The sequence below is a fragment of the Sceloporus occidentalis genome, unplaced genomic scaffold (genome assembly GCF_023333645.1).
Source record: "Sceloporus occidentalis isolate IW3139 unplaced genomic scaffold, rSceOcc1.0.p SCAF_6, whole genome shotgun sequence".
NCBI lineage: Eukaryota > Metazoa > Chordata > Lepidosauria > Squamata > Phrynosomatidae > Sceloporus > Sceloporus occidentalis.
The window spans coordinates 40,727,930-40,750,144 of NW_028316986.1; the positions used below are offsets into that span (position 1 = coordinate 40,727,930).

Sequence of the window (22,215 nt, forward strand, 5' to 3'; positions counted from 1 at the left end):
ACCCTAAGTCAACAATTGTGTGATAGCAGTAACCCCAAATCTAAGTTCAGTGAGCAAAGGTAAGCCCTGTCTGAAAGAGAAATGATTGATTCAGGTTTAAGAAGGATGTAAAATTAAGTACCATCACCTAGAAAAGTAGCAGAATTTCTGCTACTCCCAGAATTCTCCACCTAGTACAGCTAATTTTGACACCTTACGGACTTAAGCGTATGTACCAATATTGACTTCTTCAGATGAATGGAAAGTGTGTACACAGAGACGAAATAAAAAATGATTCTACCTGATTCTACTTGATTCTAAGCGATGGTACTAGATCAAGGAGTACCTCTTAGTTTTTAAGCCTACACCAAGGAGCATGGAGCCTTGAATCTAGAATAATTTATATCCTCCTACAGGGATCTGACTTTTTGGGATTCAGACTTTGTTTGTTGGCCCTCATCAGCACAGTACTGAATCCAGACACTGTGCTGGTACTTGAAAAGCTGTATCTGACTTGGATGGCAAGGGGAAGCATAGTTTTCATTGGCATCTTGAGTGATCTTTCCCTTATTCTTGATACAGGCCAAGCATCCAGACCATTTAAACATAAATGTAATAATTATAGACTGTATTTCATGCATTTCATTCTTCTCATACTTCACTACAAGCATTTCTTTTTCTTTTTTCACCCGAACATAGATGGATCTGTCAGATCACGATGATGTTCCATATTTAGGCTGGAATGGGTTCACAACATTTATTCCATAATAGTAAGCCATGAGAGAGAGACCCCATTTGTTTTCATTTGTTTTCTTCAATAGAGTGACATGGCTGTCCCTCTGGAAAATGATTGGTCTCACTGCCAATCAATGATTTCCTATATATCTGCACTATGAACTGGAAAATGATTATTTTCCAGACCTAGAGAGGTCAATTCTATGTGCTAAAATAGATTTGTCTGCACAAGTTGGAACCCTTGTCAATGGAAAGGTTGTCTAACTGCACGATCACATCCAGTTCTGGGGGTGAAGAAGATAAAATTATGTACTACTTGACTAATCATGGCCCTGGAAAAGCAAATGCAGGCCCTAGATCCAAGTACTGATCCCATGGGACATATTTGACACTTCTGTGCATGTTTCAAGATGTTGTTTGGGCAGAAGAGTTAAAATAGTTCTTCTTTTTTTTTAAATTACCAAGTTGCATTTGGCACACTTGTAGTGTTGCAGCAATTTTCTTACTTGCTGAATTAAGCTCATACATTTTCTTTCTTATTTGTAGACCTGAACTGCTTTGTTTAGGGAACAGTACACTTTTGGCATGGGATTTATTTGATGAGCAAGTAGGAGGGCAGTTAAACAAGACAAATGTTTCAAGATATAGCTAGCGGGCCATAAACAAAATAAAAAGCAAGTGCCGGGAAATGGTAAGAGACTCCCTAGTACTGTGAATAGGAGAGGTGCTAGGGAATTTCAAAAATGTCTAGCTGGGAGCCAGAAACTAAGATCAATGACATGAAGCATTTTTGAAACACCGTAACAGCCTGAGGAGTACTGACTTCAGAGGTAGACTGACCTCACTGGTCAGGCACCACCTGTTACTACCTTTTTTTAAAATTCAAACTTTTCTGACAGAGCAAAACTGATTCCTACAGCTTGCCTAGTTATCTAGTTATGTAGAAAGGCTTGCGTCCTGTTAATATATACATTATTTCTTTTTTTAAAAAAATGAGAACTATATGTATGGCATTGCAAACTAGACCTGAACGTGTCATGACAGGAAAGTTGCAGGCATGCTATATAAAGTATCCTGTAGAGACCCATAGAGAAATTTAATTAAATTGTGCAGATGGTTACGTATTTCTCCATTTTTATCCTCCTTACAATTGTTAAGAAAAATGTTTTAGTGAGCATGGGATGACATTTTCATATCTTACTTTATTATTCTTTTACAGCCACTATGATTTTTTTTAATTTGGCAAGAAAATACTAATATAAACAACACTGCCTTCATAAATAGCATTGTTTGGCTAGAATATCGTTCTGTCTCACTGCCAATCAATGATTTTCTATATGTCTGCACTATGAACTGAATAAGTGCTTAATATAAAAAAGTTGTGTTGTGATTGTTGATTTTTTTTTAAAGTTGAGGCTTGTTTTAACTTAAAATATAGGTTGGAGATTAAATAGCTGCATTTTCTTTGATAGCTAGTTAGCCAAATCATAAGATTTTTTATAGATTTTTAAGGGCTCTGTTCCGCATAGCAACATTTCCAATACCTCATTCCTACCTCATTTTATACTTGTCATTTTGAACATTAAGTGGTGGTAGTCTGGATGGCTTTTCTTGAACCAATGTTGTTTTAAGCCTCTGTTTCCACAATCTCCCTTTTAATAATAATTTTTTTAAAAAATAGTCCATCAGAGCAATGAAAAATCCAGCCTGCTCCTGGAGAAATGGGAGAGGTTTTGTTGTCAATTACCCTCAAGTTGACTTCAACTTATGATGACCCTACAAATGAGAGAGACCTCCATGTCATTATATCAGCAGTAGTCCTGCTCAGGTCTTGCAGACTCAGGGCTGTGGCTTGACTGAATCTATCCATCTGGAATGCAGTCTTCCTCTCTTCCTACTGCCTTTTACCTTGCCAAGCATTATTATGTCTTCTAGTGAGTCATGTCTTCTCATATGTCTGAAGTATGGCAGTCTCAATTTAGTCCATCATCTAAAATTAACATTCTTTTGAGGAAATAAGAAATTCTACACAGATGTTCTTCTTGAAAGGTTGCGCCTCAGAGGGCAGCTTAGGAAACAGCATTCAGTGTAGTTGTAAAGAGCTATATAGGACTGATAAGAAAACTGTTCTTGTCTATAATTTCTACATGGCATGGACACCTTCCTCCCCTGCCTGCATTCTGGGAATGTTATAATATGGATACATCCCAGTCAACCAGACCAGTTAAACATAAATGTAAAAGGTCATTTTCTTAACTTTTATTTAAATTAAAGGTATCCTGTGGTTCTGGAGATACTGTATTAGGTGGGATGTACAGGCTATATTCTATCCATATATGCTGTAAGAAAAATAAAATTAATCCTTCAAGTGAAAGAAAATAAAGTAGCGGGACAGAAGCTGTTGGTGAAAACCAAGGTCTACACACATGATATGGATTGATATCCTTCTAAATTATCCCCTAATTTTATGCCACTTTGCTAGAAGATTATGCTAAAGCAGTGCACAATTTATCAAATAAATAAAAATAAATATAGAAATTCAGACACAGAGTAGCAAAATTTTTACTTCATGAAATAACCAGAGTGTCAGGGGCATAAATACAAGAGGAGACTATCTATCTATAAATATACTGTAAGTGCATTGTGTAGAAACAGTAACAACAGATACTCAGTCCAACAACCTAAAACCAAAAAAAGAAGAGGATAAAATATAAATATTAGTTTAGAAATATAAAATGCATTTTATACAAGCCCAAATAGATCTCTGTTCCAACAAGGCAAAAAAACGAACCAACGCACATTTGTTGGCAGCCACGCATCTCTCTTGTGACAGCTCCCTTCCACCACAACTCTCACCTGGGTATCTTCTCTTAGTCTCTTTCCCATCTGCATTTCTGCCCCTGAAGAGATAAAGATTGCCACCCTTCCTTCAAATCATACAGGCACAAAATTTATTGTTCTTCAGACTCCAACAAATACTCCTTCAGTGGTGTCACTAGGGACATGTGGAGGTGCAGACTGTACCAGGTGCCATTCCAGTACAGAGGTTATACCAGGTGGGGCACTCATGATGGGCAGCACTTGCCCCTTCTTCTCATTCCCATGGCTGTCTCCCTGAAGAGGAAGCCAAGGCAGCAGAAGAGGAGAAGGGGAGAGCGCACTCCTCCTGACATTGCCTTCCTGTGGCTTCCTCTTCATGAAGAAGCCATGCAGAGGCAAAGGGGAGATGAGCCTGGCCCTCCTGCCTTTGCCTCTATGAGGTTCCCTCCTCATGAGGAAGCTATGTGGAGATGAATGGGGGTGAGCCTCCCTCATTTCCCACCATGCACTGGGTGACACCAAGCCTGGGGATGCCACTGCATTCCATCCTACTGTGGGCCCTAGGTATTCGCTGGGGTCTGATACCAAAATCCGTGGATACTCAAGTCCCATTAAATGCACAGTCAATGGGTGTCCCTTATATAAAATGCAAAATCAAGGTTTGCTTATTGAAATTTATTTTTTTTTTGAATATTTTCAAGCCATAGGTGCATGAATCTGTGGATAAAAAATCCGTGGATAGGAAGGGCCAACTGTTTATTGAAAACAATTCTAAAGTGCATTGTGGAGTTCTCTGAGAACATTTTCTCAGCTGCCACAAATTTCAAACCACTCACTGCTCTAGAATCTGTGTTGTTACCTAGCCCAAGGTTGCACAAATTGTGGCCTGTGAGCTGCATATGGCCCCTAGGGTCAGTTTTTCCTCCAGGGATCAATTTTTTGTTGGTAGGTATCTTCTGGTCACTTTCTGTTTTGAAAAAACAACAACACTTCTTATGTGCCCAAAATGGCCAGGTGGGCAGAAATGGAGTCCTGCTGGTGCTGTGGCTAAATGCTTCTCCTGCAGCCATGACATTGTAAGTTCGATCTGGGAGGTCGGTAAAATGAGTACCCAGCTTGTTGGGGGCAATTGGCTTACACATTGTAAACTGCTTAAGGAGTGCTAGTTCACTGCTAAGTGATACAGAAATGTACTTGCTATTGCTGTTGATATAAAAATGCCTACAGGCCATTTGAGAAAATTTTGGGGCAATGTTTTCGTTTTTGTTTTGCAACAGGGGTGTGTGGTAGGGTGTGCTCCCCATCCAAAGATCTTCTGGGCAGGATAATGCAGCTCCCTAGCCTCCCATGATTGCCCAGCCCTGATCTAAGTAGACCTGCCTTTGTGGACAACCTTAGCTCTAATTCAGGTAATTGCATTTGATAGCTTTTTATTCTATACAATTCAGTATCTTCAGTATTTAATAAATCTTTACAATTCAATTTATTCTTTACAAGTAAATATCTTCAGTATTTAATAATAATTCTAAAGTGAATAGATCCTCCTGTTCAGCACCTGGAAATATGTATGTGGGGCAAAGCTGATTTTACTTTAAAGATCTATCTAGCAGCTGCAGGTACATAATTTTCTGTTTTAGTCCAAGTAAGTGCAAGGGGCTCAGCTGGAATCCTTGCATCCTTCTGCTCCATGTCGTGTTCATTATTCCTGTAATTTATAGTATAAAATTCCGTCTGGAGTTTGTACTGTTGGCCCTCCATACCCATAGATCCTGCATCCATGGATTCCATCATCCATGGCTTAATAATAATAATAATAATAATAATAATAATTATTTGTATTCTGCTTTTTCACAAAAGAATCAAAGCGAATTCCAACAGTATAATTAAAATATCAAACAATTAAAAATTACAATTAAAAACCCCCCCAAACCCCAACCCTCCCCCCCATCATAAAAACAGTGATCAACCCATAAAAAGAGATTAAACATCCAAATTTAAAACTGTCCAATAGGAATACACTAAAATTTCGGGTAGATTGGTGCAAGAAATGATAGTGGGGTGGTATCAGTCAATTTTGATATCGGAACAATAGAGGTATCATTAGAGGGGGGAGGCAAGTCTAATGGATTTAACCTAGTCTGGAAAGGCCTGCCAGAAGAGATCTGTCTTAATAGCCTTTTTAAAGGTTTCCAAGGTGGTAATATGGCAGATCTCGCCCGGCAGGTTGTTCCAGAGCCTGGGAACAGCTAATGAGAAGGTCCTCTGGGTCACCACTGAAAGTCTGGTCTTCTTAGGTTGTTGCAGCCAGAGGACTGAAGTGTGTGGGGTGGATTGTATGGAAGTAGGTGCTCCTGCAAGTAGTCAGGACCCAAGCCATGTAGGACTTTAAAGGTTAGAACCAACACCTTGTACCTTGCCCGGAAACTGATAGGCAGCCAGTGGAGAGATTTTAGAATCGGTGTAATATGGGCAGTTCTGGATGTGCCCGTGACCAGCCCGGCTGCCATATTTTGTACTAGTTGAAGTTTCTGAACTTGACACGAGGGTAGCCCCATGTAGAGCATGTTATAGAAGTCAAGTCAAGAGGTTACCAGCACATGTACTACTATTTCAAGGTCTCCCTGCTCTAGGAAGGGGCACAGCTGGCATATCAGCCGAAGCTGATAGCAAGTGCTCCTGACCGTCGCGTCCACCTGAGACGTCACATGGAGAGATAAGTCTAGGGGCACCCCCAGACTGCGGACAGAGTCCTTCAGGAGAAGTGTGACCCCATCCAGAACTGGCTGGCATAACTCCATTTCCAGATTAGGGGTCCTTATTACAAGTACCTCTGTTTTACCTGGATTCAATTTAAGTTTATTTTCCCTCATCCAGTCCATTACCGCATTAAGGCAGGCATTCAGAGGACAGATGCCATCCTTAGTAACTGCATCAGTCTGAGACATAGAGAAATATATTTGGGTTTCATTAGCGTACTGATAACACCCTGCCCCATGTCTCCGGATGATCTCAACCAGTGGCTTCATGTAAATGTTGAACAGCATTGGGGACAGAATTGCGCCTTGAGGGACGCCCAACTTGAGCTCCTTCTTGGCCAAACAACTGTCCCCAGGCAACACCATCTGGAATCTGCACGAGAGGTAGGACTGGAATCACTGCAAAGCAGTGCCCTCAATTCTCAACTCTCCCAGGTGTTCCAGAAGGATACCATGTTCAATTGTATCAAAGGCCGCTGAGAGGTCCAAGAGCACCAGCAGGGTCACACTTCCTCTGTTGATGCTCAGACAGAGATCATCGACTAAGGCGACCATGGCTGTCTCAACTCCGTAACCCATCCTAAATCCGGTTTGAAATGGATCTAGAAAATCAGTTTCTTCCAAGACTGCTTGGAGTTGAGTGGTGACTGCCCTCTCAATTACCTTGCCTAAGAATGGTAAAAGCGAAACTGGTCTGCAATTGTTTCTGTCCAGGGGGTCAAGGGAGGGCTTTTTTAGAAGTGGTCTAACCAGTGTCTCTTTGAGGCAAGATGGAAGACAGCCTTCCCTGAAAGATGCATTAATTATGGTTTTTAGCAGCATCTTGATGGTATCTCCCCCCTGGATGGCCAGCCAAGACGGATTGAAAATATTTCCAAAAAGCAAACTTTGATTTTGCCATAAGAGGCATCATTTTACTACACTACTGTGTATTTACTATATATCGGGACTTGAGCATTCATGGATTTTGGTATCCATGGAGAGTCCTGGAACGAAAACCATCGGATACTGAGGGCCCACTGTGCAATGAACTGCAGGTTAATCATATTTACCTGTTGTCTGTTGACCAATGAGCCAGGGTTTGTAATGGTTTAAGTGTTGGAACAGGACTTTGGGAGAACAGATTTTCCTTGTGTTGTCCCAGTAGTGGTGGGTAGATATTTGATGAATCGTGATGCTAACTTAGACAAGGAGACAGACTTTCTTACTTGTCTCCTTAAGTTATAGAGGCACCAGATCCCATGCTCTTGGAAGCTAAGCAGCATCAGCCACAGTTAGTACTTGGATGCGATACTGGGTGCTATAGGCTATATTTCAGAGGTAGGAATTGGCAAAATCACCTCTGAGTGTTCCTTGCCTGAGATAACCCTGTGTAATTAATGGGATTATCAGAAGTCAACAGGTGACTTGAAGGGACACACACACACACACACACACACACACACACACACAGAGTGCCTTGCAGATGTATTCATTTCCCTCTAAACATTGTGTTGTGTTACAATATGGAGCTGAAATGGATTTAATTGGCATTATTGAGGTGTTAATATTAAGACATTCAACACAGTGCATGTGTAAAATATATTTACTGTAGCACAAAGGTTAAGTAAATAAAAACAAACAGGCAATTGGTTACATAAATATTCACTCCTTGATAGAAATATATTTGGCAACAATTACAGCTGTGTGAGTCTACTTGGTCAAATCTCTATCAATCTTACACATCTGGATCCTGTTAGAGGGGTGTGTTTGTTGCTTACTGCTGTGTTATGGCTGATTAGTGAGCTTGCTGTTGCTATCTTTTCCCATGTAGAGTCAGGGACTTCACCACAGCTTAAGTTTTTTCTGAGAACAGAAGAAGGCATAACAATGTACTCCTCTTGCCTGTTTCACTTACACACAGTCCATTCTTCAGCCCATTTTCTTGTCTTGATGGTGTTTGTATATAGGCTGGGCTGGGGAACATGAACATGCAGTGCTGATAAGGTTGGACTGTGCATCCCATCCACTATAGGAAGCATAGCCAGTGGTCAAGCATCATAGAAGTTGCAATCAGCAACAGTTTACAAGAAAGCCATGCTACTTCAGCCACACAGTTATCTCAAAATTAAAAAAAAAGTCTTCTTTCTTGATTGGTAAGCTGCTTCAGTTGATTCTTGGTGGTGCTTGTTCAGTAAGGGGAAGCCTTGAGGAGAGGTAGCATGATGATGATGGTGCTGCTGCTGCTGCTGATCTTCTGATTGAGAGGGGCTGGTGAGAAATATGAAACAAGAACCTTTGGAGGTGGATTTTGAAGCAAAATACTCCTTGAAGGTGCTGTCAAGTTATGACTTGTTGTTGTTTAGTATTAACTTTGCTAAAGCATCTGGGTAAAAACATAAAAGAAACAGTGTTAAGTTTCATTATCCAGGACTGTTCCCCCCTTTCCGCCCACCCCCCCTTTTAGCTGTAGGCACTGAGGATTCCAAACTCAAATGACTCTGAGAAGCAGCACCCGGGTTGCTATGGGCAGCATTCCATTGCGCAAAGCACCTTCTGCTCAATATTAGTGATGAGCCAATTAAATAGCTTGGCTGGCGGAAAGTTTCAAGCAGCCTAGCAGTTCTGCAGCAGAGAAGGATGAGGAAAAATAATGCTAAAAGGCCCTTGTAAGGCCAAGAGATTAGCAAACTGAACCTTTACAAGATATTAACAAATGCCAGGCTTTAATATTATTATATGTATTTGAAAGAGGTTAACGTAACGATGGAAGCATTTTATTCCAGATCTGGGATTGATTCTTGCAGAGCTTGGAAAAGTAGCTTTTTTGAATTACAGTTGGAGCTTGTGGGATTATGGGAGTTAAAATCCCCTAAAATATGTTGATAGTTTTTGGTTATGCCTCTCCTACAGGCTCTGTATATCATCATCATCATCATCATCATCATCATCATCATCATCATCATCATCATCATCATCATCTTATTTATATCCCGTCTTCCTACCAGTACAGCAGTGCTTCTCAATTATTTTCTGTCATGCCCCCCCCTAGGAAGAAGAAAACATTTTGCGCCCCCCACACAACTGTAAATAGTATCATTTGTCTATAAAATTTTTATAAGTACACCTCTGCATAACACTGTATCCTGAGCCTCGCGCCCCCCTTTATGGAGCCTCGCGCCCCCCCCTGGGGGCCCCGCCCCACTATTTGAGAAGTACTGCAGTACAGGAACTCAAGGCAGTATATACTGGTAGTTCGTTCCCAACTTTGTTTTGACTGTGCTGTTGTGTGCCTTCATTTCTGATTTATGATGACTCCGAGGCAACCCTCTCATTGGATTTTCTTAGCAAGATTTGTTCAGAGGGAGGTTTGGCTTTGCCTTCCTTAGCTGATAGAGTGCGACTTGGCCAAGACCACCCAGTGGATTTCCATGACTGAGCAGGGAATCAAATGCTGGTCTCCCAACACTCAAACCACTCTCAAACACTCAAATCAGTATACCACATTAGCTCTCAGTCTTTCTGACACCATTTGGAAAAAAAAATCCTCAAGATTTCATCTTGCCTCTAGGACAGGAATGGGGACTAGTGGTTGTCCATGCGACATTCAGCCAATTTCCACTAAACCCAGAAAGCATGGATAGTGGTGGGGTATGATATTAGCTGCAGTGCAAGGTTATTTGGAGGGCCACAGGTTTCTTGCCTCTGCTCTAGGGTGAAAACAGAAACAGAACAAAAGGCAGGACAAATGGAGAAGAGTTGAATGGGTTCTCCTCTTGTTCACTATTGAAAGAGGTGAAATCTCAGCTAAGTTTTGGGCCTACTGCAGAGATGGCTGTCAGTTCATCTCTTGTTTTCTCCATCAAACAGGAGAGGCTGGTAGAGCTGAATAAAATGGCTTCACTGTCATTGCCCAGTTCAAGAGGCCTAAAATGGCACAAAATATTTTACTTATTTGGGAACTATTGTGTGTGTGTGTCATCCTTCAAGATGCCCGTTTGTTCATGGGTGACCTCATGGATTTTTCATAGGGTTTTCTTAGATACTGAATACTTAGTTGGTTTTGCCAGTTCCTTCCTCTGAAATATAGCTTACTGAACCTGAAGGGGGAATAAAAACTCACCCACTCACTTGTGTTTTTCAGGCCACAGGCTGCCATTTCATTTTCCTATTATATCCCCCCACTATGCCTTCTTATGAAATAGTGCTCTGTGGCATTACTTGCAAATTAACATGGCAGCTGTCAAACACAAGGATCACCTCCTTTTCATTTCAGAGCCAGTGAGCCATTCCTGAAAAATGAATGGTACCTAGTGAAATTTCACCTTCTCCTCAGCAGTACTGTCAGCTCCAAAAGACTGGAGATGGGGTGGGTGGGAGAAATAAAGCATTATATTTTGGAATTTTGTTGCAGTGTGGACAAACCCTGGTCATTCCCCATGTGACTGTGAGGTGTGTTCTGTGCTGTTTCAGAGATTTCATTGTGGGTTTGTGCATGAAGCATAGGGAAGCACAATTCTTAAAATGCATGCTAGTGCTCAGTACTATTGTCTGTTAGCCCCTTCTAGCTTTTTCTGGCTTTAGACCAAATTGTCTATTGTCATCACCCCAGTGGACATCATTTCAGCCCTACTGACAGCTTGTACACAAACAAATCTGTGTTTAGCTTGGATCCTAAGCTAACTTATTTATTCCTTAAGTTCACTTCAGGAAGATCAGAGAGGGAATGTTTCCTGTGTCTTTCATCACCCTCAATGAATTGAAGCCACACAACAACAGTACATTAAAAGCATGAGATCTTGCCCGATACCAGAGGCAAAGCAGGATTGGATCTGAAAAACCAGGTCTTGTAAGCTATATTCCAAATCAGGCAGTGGCAAACCATCTCTGGATATATTTTGCCAAAGAAATCCTTTGATAGAATCATCTTAAGTCAAGTCAGCTTGAAGGCACATAGCAACGCTAACAACAAAGTTCTTTCTCTGCAAATCTTATCCAGATTGCTTAGAGGCAAAGTGTTCTCACCTGGCAGGATTGATCTTGCATATTCTGATTCAAGGGCACCCAAGTTGAAATGACTGGAAAACTACTATCTGTAGATGCCCAAGGGCCATGGTGCTACCTTTTCATAGGCAAAGACCAGGGTGGGACAAGATCATAGACTTTGATGAAACAGAGTACCAGGAATAAGCTTGTAAAATAACCTTTCCTGTCTAATCCCACTGTGCCATATCTTGCATGCCAATTACTGCCAATTCCATCCCCTCTCTCCACCCTTACCCAGATTTTTTGTTCCCAGCTCCCCATCACTTTAATCCTTTTTGCTACATACCTCTGCTTGTTTCCCCAAATCCTCTTGCATACCATTAGGGTTGCAGTTCCTTACACTGCCTGCATTTCTGTATATCTCCTCTGCTGGCTGTGAGTACTCACCAGCAATTCCACACTTACCTGCAGTTGCAGGAAAATATTAGATTCTATACATTTTAAAATTTACCATTGCTGCTAGTTAAAATAAATGAGAGGTAAGAGGGTATTACGGAGACAGAATAGCATTCTTCAGACAATCAACAGAGATATCACAGTTTAACCCTGTGGTCCCCAACCTGTACCCTTTAAGAGATTTTGGACTTCAGCTCCCAGAAGCCTCAACCATGCTGGCCAACAGTCTGGGATTATGGGAGCTGAAGTCCAAAATCCATTAAAGAGCACAGTTAGGGGACCATGGATTTAACCCATTACATCTTGCCCTAATCTCATTTCGGTAATTTGTATGAATTTTGGTTGAAGCACCGTGACCTGCCTTCAGAACCACAGAGGACTTGGTAAAGGCATTTGGAATGTCAATTCAATGGCTCTTGGTTAAATCTAATTTTAGATCGGATTTGGAAAGACCATCCATGAGCTGTAGATAGTCTTTGGTTGGCTGTTCGTCTGAAGTGCAATGTCTTACCACAGAGTGACAGTGAGCATCCAGACAGTGAGCATCCAGATGTAGTCCTGTGGGACACTGGAACACAGTGTATAAGTAAAGGAAGTTGTGCTGCCTCTCTAAACCAGATTTCTTTTTATTCAGTTGATCACATCAAATCTTCAAACTAGTATTGACAAAATTTGTACCTTTTGCATTTTTAGTATTTAATATTTCCTTTTCCTCTCCATTCTCCTTTTAGACACATTGCAGGCTGCCAGAAATTTGTAGCATGGCTACCAGCAATGGAAACAATGACTTCGTAATGATGAACAATGGTGGCATTCCATCTAATTCAACAAATCTTGATCTCCATTCAGCCAGTGATGGCACTGTTGCAGGCCAAAACCTCCCAGCTAAGGAAACCCCAAAAGGAAAAGTGAGTGCAAATGGGTGCCTTCAGCTTAATGGTATCCTAAAAACATCATTCCTGCCTGTAGATGACCAAAGAACTCCACAAGTGTTGTCGCAATGCTGTCGCCCTTGTCCATATCATCATCCACTGAACCACCATTGTAATCAGCAAGAATGCCTTTCCCTGGCTGGCAATGCATCACCATCTCCATTGACTTCCTGTTGCCCAAATCCTCATACAGAATACTCAGCATCTGCTTGCCAAAAGCATGCACCCTTGTACCAGACTGCTTGCTGCCTTCAGTCTTCACCCTCATTCTGCCTACATCATCAGTGGCCTGAACATTTTCAGCACCAGCCTGTACAACAGCATATAACGAGTATACGGTAAGGAGTAAATTTTATATGGTTTCTGGACTCAGTAATAGTTACACTCACTTTTACACTTCTCTTGATTTGCTATATAGATAGAGATTTTGTAGGAAGCCAGAATTCTTCTCAGTATGGTGCTTTGGATCAAAATGCTTCATGCAGAAGTCTTTTCAAATCTGAGCTCCAATAGACCATTCTGAAATAAGGATAGGTGCCTCAATAGATTACAAAAATATTTAGACTCATGAATGATTGACAAGGAATTCAGAGGGTACAAGAAATCTAAATTGTTCAGCTTGACCAGCCATGTTAGTTGGCTCTTAACATTTTATTATACCTCTAAACATGAAAAGGGGAGAAGGACAATAATTACTGTTTAAGGTACAGACTAGAAAATGGTACCTGTTGGTTGCAAAATAATCTATTGTAACTCTTTAACTCAACATACCTCATCATTTGAGGAAGGTCATGTGCATATTCCTCAGATTGTTCCAGTAATCTGCTAACTGAAATCTATTTACAGTTGAAAATATGCAGATCATTTTGCAAAAAAATATATTGTCAGAATTTGGTCTTTGTAGATGCCATATGACAGATGTAAGCAAAGATCATTCTGTTCTATCTGTCCCAATTTTTCTTGTAGTCCAATCCACCAACACACCTTATATCTTGACATGTCTCAGGCTCTGGTCTCACCTTTTTAAACCCTTTCTGGTAGTTAGACAATTTTCTCTATCTCTATTTTCATCCTATTCTCTTTCTCCCCTTCTTTTTAGATGCAGAGTACAAAAGCAAAACTTTGGATAAACTTTAAAGTCAAAACTGAAGCTTTGAAATACATATTAGATTTGTGTATTATTCTTGGCATCATTTCTTCCATTGCATTAAGATCTGTTTTTTTGTGTGTTCAGAAATTCCAAATGGAAGAAATCTCTTGTATGTGTGAGAAATCAGGCACAAAAATATGCTTCTTTTTGTGTGGATTATATGTACATACCTATTTTGTTGTGAGTGCAAAGGCTGGAAGCCAGTTCCAAAAAACGGTGTTTTTTATCATCTAGTGTTGCAATGTGCATGTTCTGACAGTGTAATATTAAATGCAGGTGTCCTTCCATTTTTGTATGACACATTAATTAAATTTAGTGTATAATGAAACCACCTTTCATTACTGTATATGCCCACATTGTTAACTTTAATTGGGAATTGAAAGCTGGGGTAATGGTAGTATTACAGAGGAAGGAACTCTGTACAAATTTAACGAAAAATTGAGACTTGGCAAGTAACCAACTGAGCACAGCAGGTTAGAGCATGTTTTTCAAGCCTGTGGAGCTTAACATTTGTCAGTGACCTAACATTAAAAGAATGAAGTGCTGATTCTTGGTGTTATAAATCAGTTGCTAGAAAACCGAAGTAATATGTTTGCTCTGTTTTTCAGCTGAGTTGGATTTGGCATAAATTTTACTTTGAATGATAAAAAATGAAATGAATTTAAAATAACACGAAGGGGAAATAGTTTTCTCTAGCACATTTTTTTTGAAACAGCAGGTCTGAAAACCACAAAATACAAGAGAATCAGAGGGAAGGACAGAGGGTGGCTCTACTCTGAGAATTGGGAACATCTACCCAAGAATCAGAGTAGGAGGCAGAATCCTCTCCCAGTCAGAGACAGCATGAATGGAGCACAGGTTAGGCTGAAGCCTACCTAATAGAGTTTCTGTCTTCCCAGCATGGCTCCTTGGTTCTCCTCCCATGGAGTTCTTTTAAGGAAGCATCTAAACTTGGGCTCTGGGTGAGATCTAGAAAACCCAGCTTTGTAAGCTTCAGTCCTAGAAAGGCAGAAATGTCTTTTCCCAGCCTGATTGAGCCCCTCACACTTCTGCCTTGTTAGCAACTCTTACATGCCTGACTGAACTATCTAAGGCCTGTTACAGACAGCCAAAATAAAGCTGCTTCGAGTCACAGTGGAGGTATGGTGTTTCAATGATGAATGCGTCCTAAGAGTCCAGAAGTCACACCAAAGCCACACTCCAACCCTAAGGACTGGAGCGTGGCTTTGGTGTGGCTTCTGGACTCTTAGGACGCATGCTTCATTGAAACACCATACCTCCACTGTGACTCGAAGCAGCTTTATTTTGGCTGTCTGTAACAGGCCCATGTCTTTTTCTTTCCAGGCTATTTCGCTCCAGAGTGAGGTGATGGTGAGATGTAAACCTTGCCCATGCTCTGACTTGGCATACTCCTTTGTTTTCTGCTTTACCCCTGAAGCCCATCTGGCCTGAAGCAGAGCATTATCCCCAACACAGTCTGTGCAACCAGCCAAAAGCTGATTGCTTCACAGCTGATAACCATTAGCTAATGAGCAAACCTAGTCACAGAGTAGCTTACAGTCTAGCACTTACCTTATTTTAGTAAACACAAGCCTCAGATCCGAAGCAGAGTTTAGTTATATCCAATTCGGATAAATGACATCCAGTGTCAACAAACACAGAGTTCAGGAACACAACAGAGAGCCAGGTCAGTCAGATAATCAACAACCCCTGGATGGCAGGGAATTTATAGATCATCAGCTCAATGCAGCTTCTATTTAATTAATTGCTGCTGCTTATAAATTTTCTGAGACCTCGTGAAGCCCTCCCTTTGTTGTTTCCACTGAGTGAAGGTAGATAGGGGTAAGTGGTCTTCTGTATCTGAATGGGCAGCTCTGCCAGAGCTGGTATTGCACTCTGGTTTTTCTGTGAGACGTGTGGTTCTGGAATCTTCTCCTGCTCTTGTTCAGTACCAGGTCCCAGCAGATCCACTGCTTCAGTCTCTGAGTCAGAGTCCATGTTCATGTTCTGGAAGCAGACATTTCCACTCTTTCCCTGCTGCTAGTTATGGTTTCAGTAGAAGACTGAGAAAGGCTTTTAGTTTCACGTACCCCACGGTGATCTCTAGATCTCAGCAGGCCATGGAGGAGATAGTTAAGCCTCTTCATTCCTATGTGCTGAGGTATATGCCTACATACTTGAATATGTAGACGTTCTCCCTTTCTCAGTTTTGAGCCTTAAGGGCGAAGTTTGTATTTTCAAAATGGTGAGTTCATGTTTATGGGCATCTATTTATTTTCCTGTTCCCAGCAACTCTAGGAGCCATTCAGTGTAAACAACAACAATTGTGAAAACAAACACTTGATGAGCTTAATGAGAGAGATTCTAAAGTCCCTGTTCACAATCACATGTTAATTTGATATTCAGGCAAAATGACTTGGATATCATCCATCCTTTTCCTGCCTTTTATAATACTTCTTTGACTCATGAAAGGACCTGGAGCTATCAAAACCTAGCACGCATTTTGGTGCCTTTTTGCTTGGCTTATTCATAGTTATTTTGTAGTTAACCCGATCCAAGAAATTCATGTTTTCTATTGTCTGAGCAGAAGTTAGCCAGTGTTTTCCTGTTCCCTGAAATAACTTCAGGGTGATACATTTTGTATTCCACAAACATCTACTTTCTCTCAGCTTTGGTTATTTATTTTTATGAAAAACAGGATGCCCCCTAACCAGAGCCTCAGGCAAGTAGTAGACACATGGACTGAAATAAGGTTGGGCCCAGGAATTCATTTTGAGTACCAGAACTGAACGAAGCACACAGTCCTGACAGACAAAAACCCACTCCTGGTTATAGCCTCCAGCTCTCTCAGTTCAGTGGTATAACTGTGTGTGTTTGTGTGTAGGAGGGGGTCATTTTGTTTCCAGTGTTAAACTGTTGGGTGTCAGAAATACTTGCCTGTTTAAGAAAGCAAGTTTGATTATGTTGGACTTATGCCTTGGGAGATCCAAGTCTGAGCCATAAAACTGACTTGGTGACCTGGGTCCAGTTGTTCTTTTTCAGCGAGACTTACTTCATAGGGTTGTTGTGAAGAAAGTACATGGGAAGAAAGGGAGGTTTTAAATTAAATTAATGTTAATAAAATTGAATTGTGTGTATTGTGTTCTATACAAATTTGATTCCAGATTTAGTTAAATTAGTTAAATTAAACTAAATTTAATTTAAATTAAAATCTCAAATTAGTTATATTTATTACTTGTCACAGATGGATCTATTTCAGATCACCCAGAGAGCTGTCAACAGATCCCAGTCTTTTGCCCACTACTGCTCTTGAGTAATCTGTCCATCACCTCTGCTTTTGAGACATTAAATTGTTTCCTTTCCTCAAATAAATTAGTCACAGTGAGCATTAATTTAGAAAGTTTGTCCTGGCTTTATTAATGTCTTGTCACAGATCCCATTTTGACTGTTACTGTGCATACAAAAACAGTGCGCTCTGGTTTTACTAAATATTTGCCTTATATTGTCTTTGGCTCTATGCTAATATTCCAGACTACACTGAAAACCATTTCAAATGTATTGTGCAACAAAGAAATATTGCATTACAGGCTAAATTTGCTTGGTTTAATAAGATAGGACATCAAATAATCAACTCCAGGCCTTGTAATCATTGTAATTAATGATTTCACTGTCTTTTAAACTAGATTTTCTTTGCAGTTGGATAAAAAGCTCTGGCTTTGGCCTCTGTTTTGCAGGCCTGGAGTATTGACGTCTTTTGACCTTTAGAATCTGGCGTTTGCAAATGGTAAAGTGTCTGCAAACCCATTTCCCATGCCCCACATCCCTCACCTTCCAAGAAAGAGCAGAATAGCTAGTACTTAACCTAGTGATCTGTTACTCCTTTGAACTGCAGTGTCCAAATGAGTTAATTTGTATTATGAGAATACTGCCCTCCAAAAAGTCACTCCTGTTTATTCAAAATAATTGGTGCTATGTCCTACTTTTAATTAAATATGAGAATTCTTGTTTCAGACAATTTTAAAGCTTTAAAGTTTGTAGCAACGTACACGCAAACTATATTAACAGTGCTGACACATAATCCTATATGAGCTGTGAGAATGATAATTTAAGGATGAAAAAAGAGAGGGGGGTGGGAGAGAGTCTGAGTTTTTGGTTAGATAGGTGAATAGCTTCCTTTCTCCAGACACTTAAAGAACAAGTCTCTAATTCTATAGAAGATACTAGACAATCTGAAAAAAGACCAGACTCAACAAGGGGACCTTTTGCTTTTCAGCGTTCTTGAATGTGTGTACAAGTGCTGGGGTTTTCCACCCCCTAATTTATTTATGGAAGATGGACTTCAAATATTTGTATACTTTCAAAAGAATAGTGAGAAAGCTTTCTCCTGACTTTGTGGCATTTTCACTAGACCTGATAAAAGGATTACTATACTGTAGACTTTGGATCCCATCTATTCACCCATAGCTCTAGCATTTTTGCAAGAACTGTAGCTGCCTTCTTCTTTTTAAAGGCTCTCACTATGACAACAAGTAATTGTAGAATTTCTTTATTCATTTTTCAGCTGAAGACGGTTGTTCATAGCACTGAATTAAAGCATGCAAAAATATCTGGGAACACATTTTTCTTCTTGAATAACTTGCATTTTACTAAATAAGCCTCCAGCACAGTAGCAATATAAAATTAACTTTTGAGTGTTTTGAATAATAATAAATCATGATCATGTATTAGTGTCACATGAAGGAACATAGCCACTGGTGCCCTGCTTGTATTCATTAAAGATATATGAGTCTGGATGGTGGTGGTGGTGGGAACATGATTTAACGTGCAATAGAGGAGTTGGGGGAAACAAACTGAGCACTTCCTCCACACAAACTTCTCCTCGACTAGAGACCTTTCTTCTGAGCTCCTTTATTGCCTCTGAGGCTCCAGTAAGAAATCGCTGCAACCAGGAGGAAAATGGCAGAGGAAAAGTGATGGGGGGGACAGATAAGTGTGGGGAATGCTACACTTTATGGAGAGATCCAGTGCGGTGTCTTGATTTGGGTGCTGGACTAGGACTTTGGTTTCATAGCACACAATCAGAGTAATTTGAGGGTACTTTGAATGCTGGGATTCCATCCTATGGATCCTGGGATTTATATTTTTATTTAGAATTCTCTGCCAGACAGATCTAGTGTCTCACCAAAGTACAAATTTCAGGATTCCACAGGGTGCAGCCATGATAGCTAAAGTAGGATCAAAGTGCTAGAGCTGTGGAATGTGAAAGCAACCTTAAACAGTATTACCTCCATTTTATGGTACATAGAAATCTAGCGTACCAGGGAATAAGCTACTCTTACATCATTCTCCCTGACGTCTGCATACAAGAACTGTTTGTATGGAGGAACATTCACTTACATTATCCACAGTGTGTAGCCTGAAGTGGATCAGTTGAGCAACTCCTCTTCAAAGTCTTAAGCTTCAACAGAAAAGATGTATGGTGGAACAGTCTCTGTATCATACTTTTTTTGTTAGAATGTTTTTGTATTACCTTTTTGCAACAAAGATTCCTGAAGGCAATTTACAAGATAATATTTTTAAAATAATAGTATAATATAGTATGATAACTAAAACAGCAGCACAAAAGTATAACAGTGGAGTGGCTAACTATTTGTTTAAAAGCAGACCAAGTTTTTAAAGCCCACTTAAACAGGGAGAGAACCATACACAGATCATTCTACAAAGATGGGACCAACACAGGACAGGCCTTGTCTCTTTTGTTCCCCAAACTCACTAATCATTAAATTCATTACTTTTCTTTCCTGCCTTAGAGGTAAAAATAAAATCTTTCTGTAAATGCCCAGACTGTAACATTTAAATAGTAAATAAGGACTTCCATTTTTTTAAAAAAAAATTACATTAAATGTGCCATTTCTGATTTTTACTTTAGTCCATTTCTACAATAAAGTGAAATATTGAATAGCTGGCTTTAAAAAAAAACAGCATCAAATCTTCCTTAAAGTTCCTTCTTAATGAAGATGCCAGATTGAAGTAAAGAGGAAAACAAGTAGGTGTCTAATAAAGACATTTTAATAACTGGGCATGTCAGAAATGAGTCAAATCTATTTAATTTAAAATGAATAAACATTTTTGTTGGCACTTCCTTGAAGCTTTGGCACTGCCTTGTTGTTTTTTAAAATCAGTAATGAAATACCAGATCTCTTTTTTTTCCTTGGTGCTAAGTTCCTATTTCTGTGAGAGAGCTGCTATGAAGCCTGTCCCAAGACTTTTTGATGCCTGAAGCAGAATAGTAAACAATGTTCCTCCATCACTCAAGTCAAGGTAGATAGTACCAAACACTAGCCAATTTATGTTGGTGCATGAGGCAGGGAAATCCACAAGCATGCAAAAATAACAAAATAAATAACAACCTGCTGCCCCTTCATAACAGAAGGAATTTACTTCTTGAAGCAGCTGCCTCACTCTGGCTATTGGTAGAGGCAGCCTGTCAGCAATGAAAGCAGAAGGGGGAGAAATATATAACTTTGCGAGCAAATACAGTACAATATAAGTTTTCAAATGGGTAGGTATCATCTAAGTTACTCAGACTTATATGCCATCCAGACTATTTTAAAAATAAGGTATAGTATATAGAGTGACTAATTGACTTACCTCCAAAGAATAATACATTCAGGTTTGTGACTGCAAATTGTTCTGTGTAAGAGATTCTATTGGACACCTGATGTTAGTTAAAGTTGTGCATACTTACCATATATGCCACAAAAAGAGAGTCACAAAAGACCGCAGCAATTACAGGTCCATAGCACTAACCTGACAAACAAAAGTATGTGCAAAATTCTGCAGCAGAGACTCCAGTCATACATGGAGAAAGAAATGCCAAAAGTCCAAGTGAAGTTCAAAAAAGGAAGAGGCACTGGGGAACAATGCAAACATATGATAGTTAATGGACTGGACCAAGGAATTCCAAAAGAAAGTCAGCATGTGTTTTATAGGCTATAGCAAAGCCTTTGACTGTGTAGATCATGAAAACTATAGATGGCTCTGAAAGGCATGGAAGTGCCAACACATCTGATAGTCCTGATGAGAAATTTGTACTCAGGACAAGAGGCTACTGTTAGAACAGAATTTGGCAAACAGTTTGGTTCCCAATTGGCAAAGGAATCAGGCAAGGCTGCATTCTGTCCCTTTATTTGTCCAACTTGTATGCTGAAAACATCATAAGAATAGCAGATTTAGACTCAGAAGGAGGACGGAATGTCAGCAGTCTTGGATATGCTGATGACAAATATCACAGACTTGGAACAATTAGTAAAGAAGGTTGATGATGAATATACACAGATAGACTTAATGCTGAACATAAAGAAAACAAAAATAATGACCATGGAAGAAATATAGCAATAGCAAGTACATTTCTATGCCACTTATCAGTGAACTAACACTTCCTGAGCCTACCTAGACAATGAAGATCTAGACAATGAATGCAACCTAGACAATGAAGACATTGAAATAGTTAAAGTGTTCTTGTAGCTAGAATTGGGGGGCGTGCATCATCTAAGCGCCATGCCCCCAAAGTACCTGGAAGGCATGCAGGGGACTGTTTCATCTGAAAACAGGTCCAGCAAAAGTCATGTAAATCACAACTGCCACTTCAGTTAGAACAAAGCATCTTTAGAGTAGAAGCCATTCAAGAGAAAAGAATCAAGAAACTGCTTTTTTCTGTTGCTGCTCCCCTACCCAGTTCCTCCCCCTCTTGGCAAAAAGCACACCTACAGCTAGTAGAATCTGGTGCTATCTGGATGTATTTGGATACACATCTGTAATAGCTATTCTGAGGCTTGTTAGGTATGCAATGCATCTGAAGGGGAACAGGTTAGAGAAGGCTCCAATATAGGGAAGAGCAGCTGGGGGAACAGTGGCCGGAAAACAAGTGGTGAGATGTTCTGAGCAATTATCTGTTCTCCTTCTCCCTCCCTTGGTTTGGCCTAATATCATCACATATAACTGAGAAGAAGACATATAACCAAGAAGAATAAAGTTCACTGTTTTCAAACATAGATTGAGGAATCTTGGTGGCGTGGTTGTTAAATGCCTGTACTGCAGCCACTCGCACAAACCATAAGGTTGCGAATTCAATACTAGCAAAGGGCTCAAGCTCGACTCAGGCTTGCATCCTTCTGAGGTCACCAGAATGAGTACCCAGATAGTTGGGGGCAATTAGCTTACACTTTGTAAACTGCTTAGGGTGTGCTTAAGTGCACTGATAAACAGTATAGAAATGTACTTGCTTGCTATTGCTAATCTATTTAGATTAGAAGGCTGCTATCTTTTACATCTCTATATAGAAGTGGTTCGCAACTTTTTTTACTCCAAATATTTTGGATGTCAGTTCCCAGATGTCCTGGCTAATATGGCCAGTGGCCAG

At 40.2% G+C, this 22,215-nt stretch overlaps 1 protein-coding gene across 3 annotated transcripts in view; it reads left to right on the forward strand.

Moving 5' to 3' along the window:
* The window catches only part of DISP1 (dispatched RND transporter family member 1), a 112,262-nt gene that overhangs the window by 54,693 nt on the left and 35,354 nt on the right, over positions 1 to 22,215 (forward strand). For 2 of the 3 annotated variants that reach the window (XM_089529386.1, XM_089529385.1), the window contains exon 2: positions 12,443 to 12,981. In XM_089529386.1, coding sequence (XP_089385512.1) covers positions 12,473 to 12,981 — 509 coding nt within the window. In that variant the 5' untranslated portion in view covers positions 12,443 to 12,472. Of the gene's footprint in view, positions 1 to 4,823; positions 4,944 to 12,442; positions 12,982 to 22,215 lie in introns of those variants that run through there. The other variant, XM_089529387.1, reaches the window with a different exon arrangement.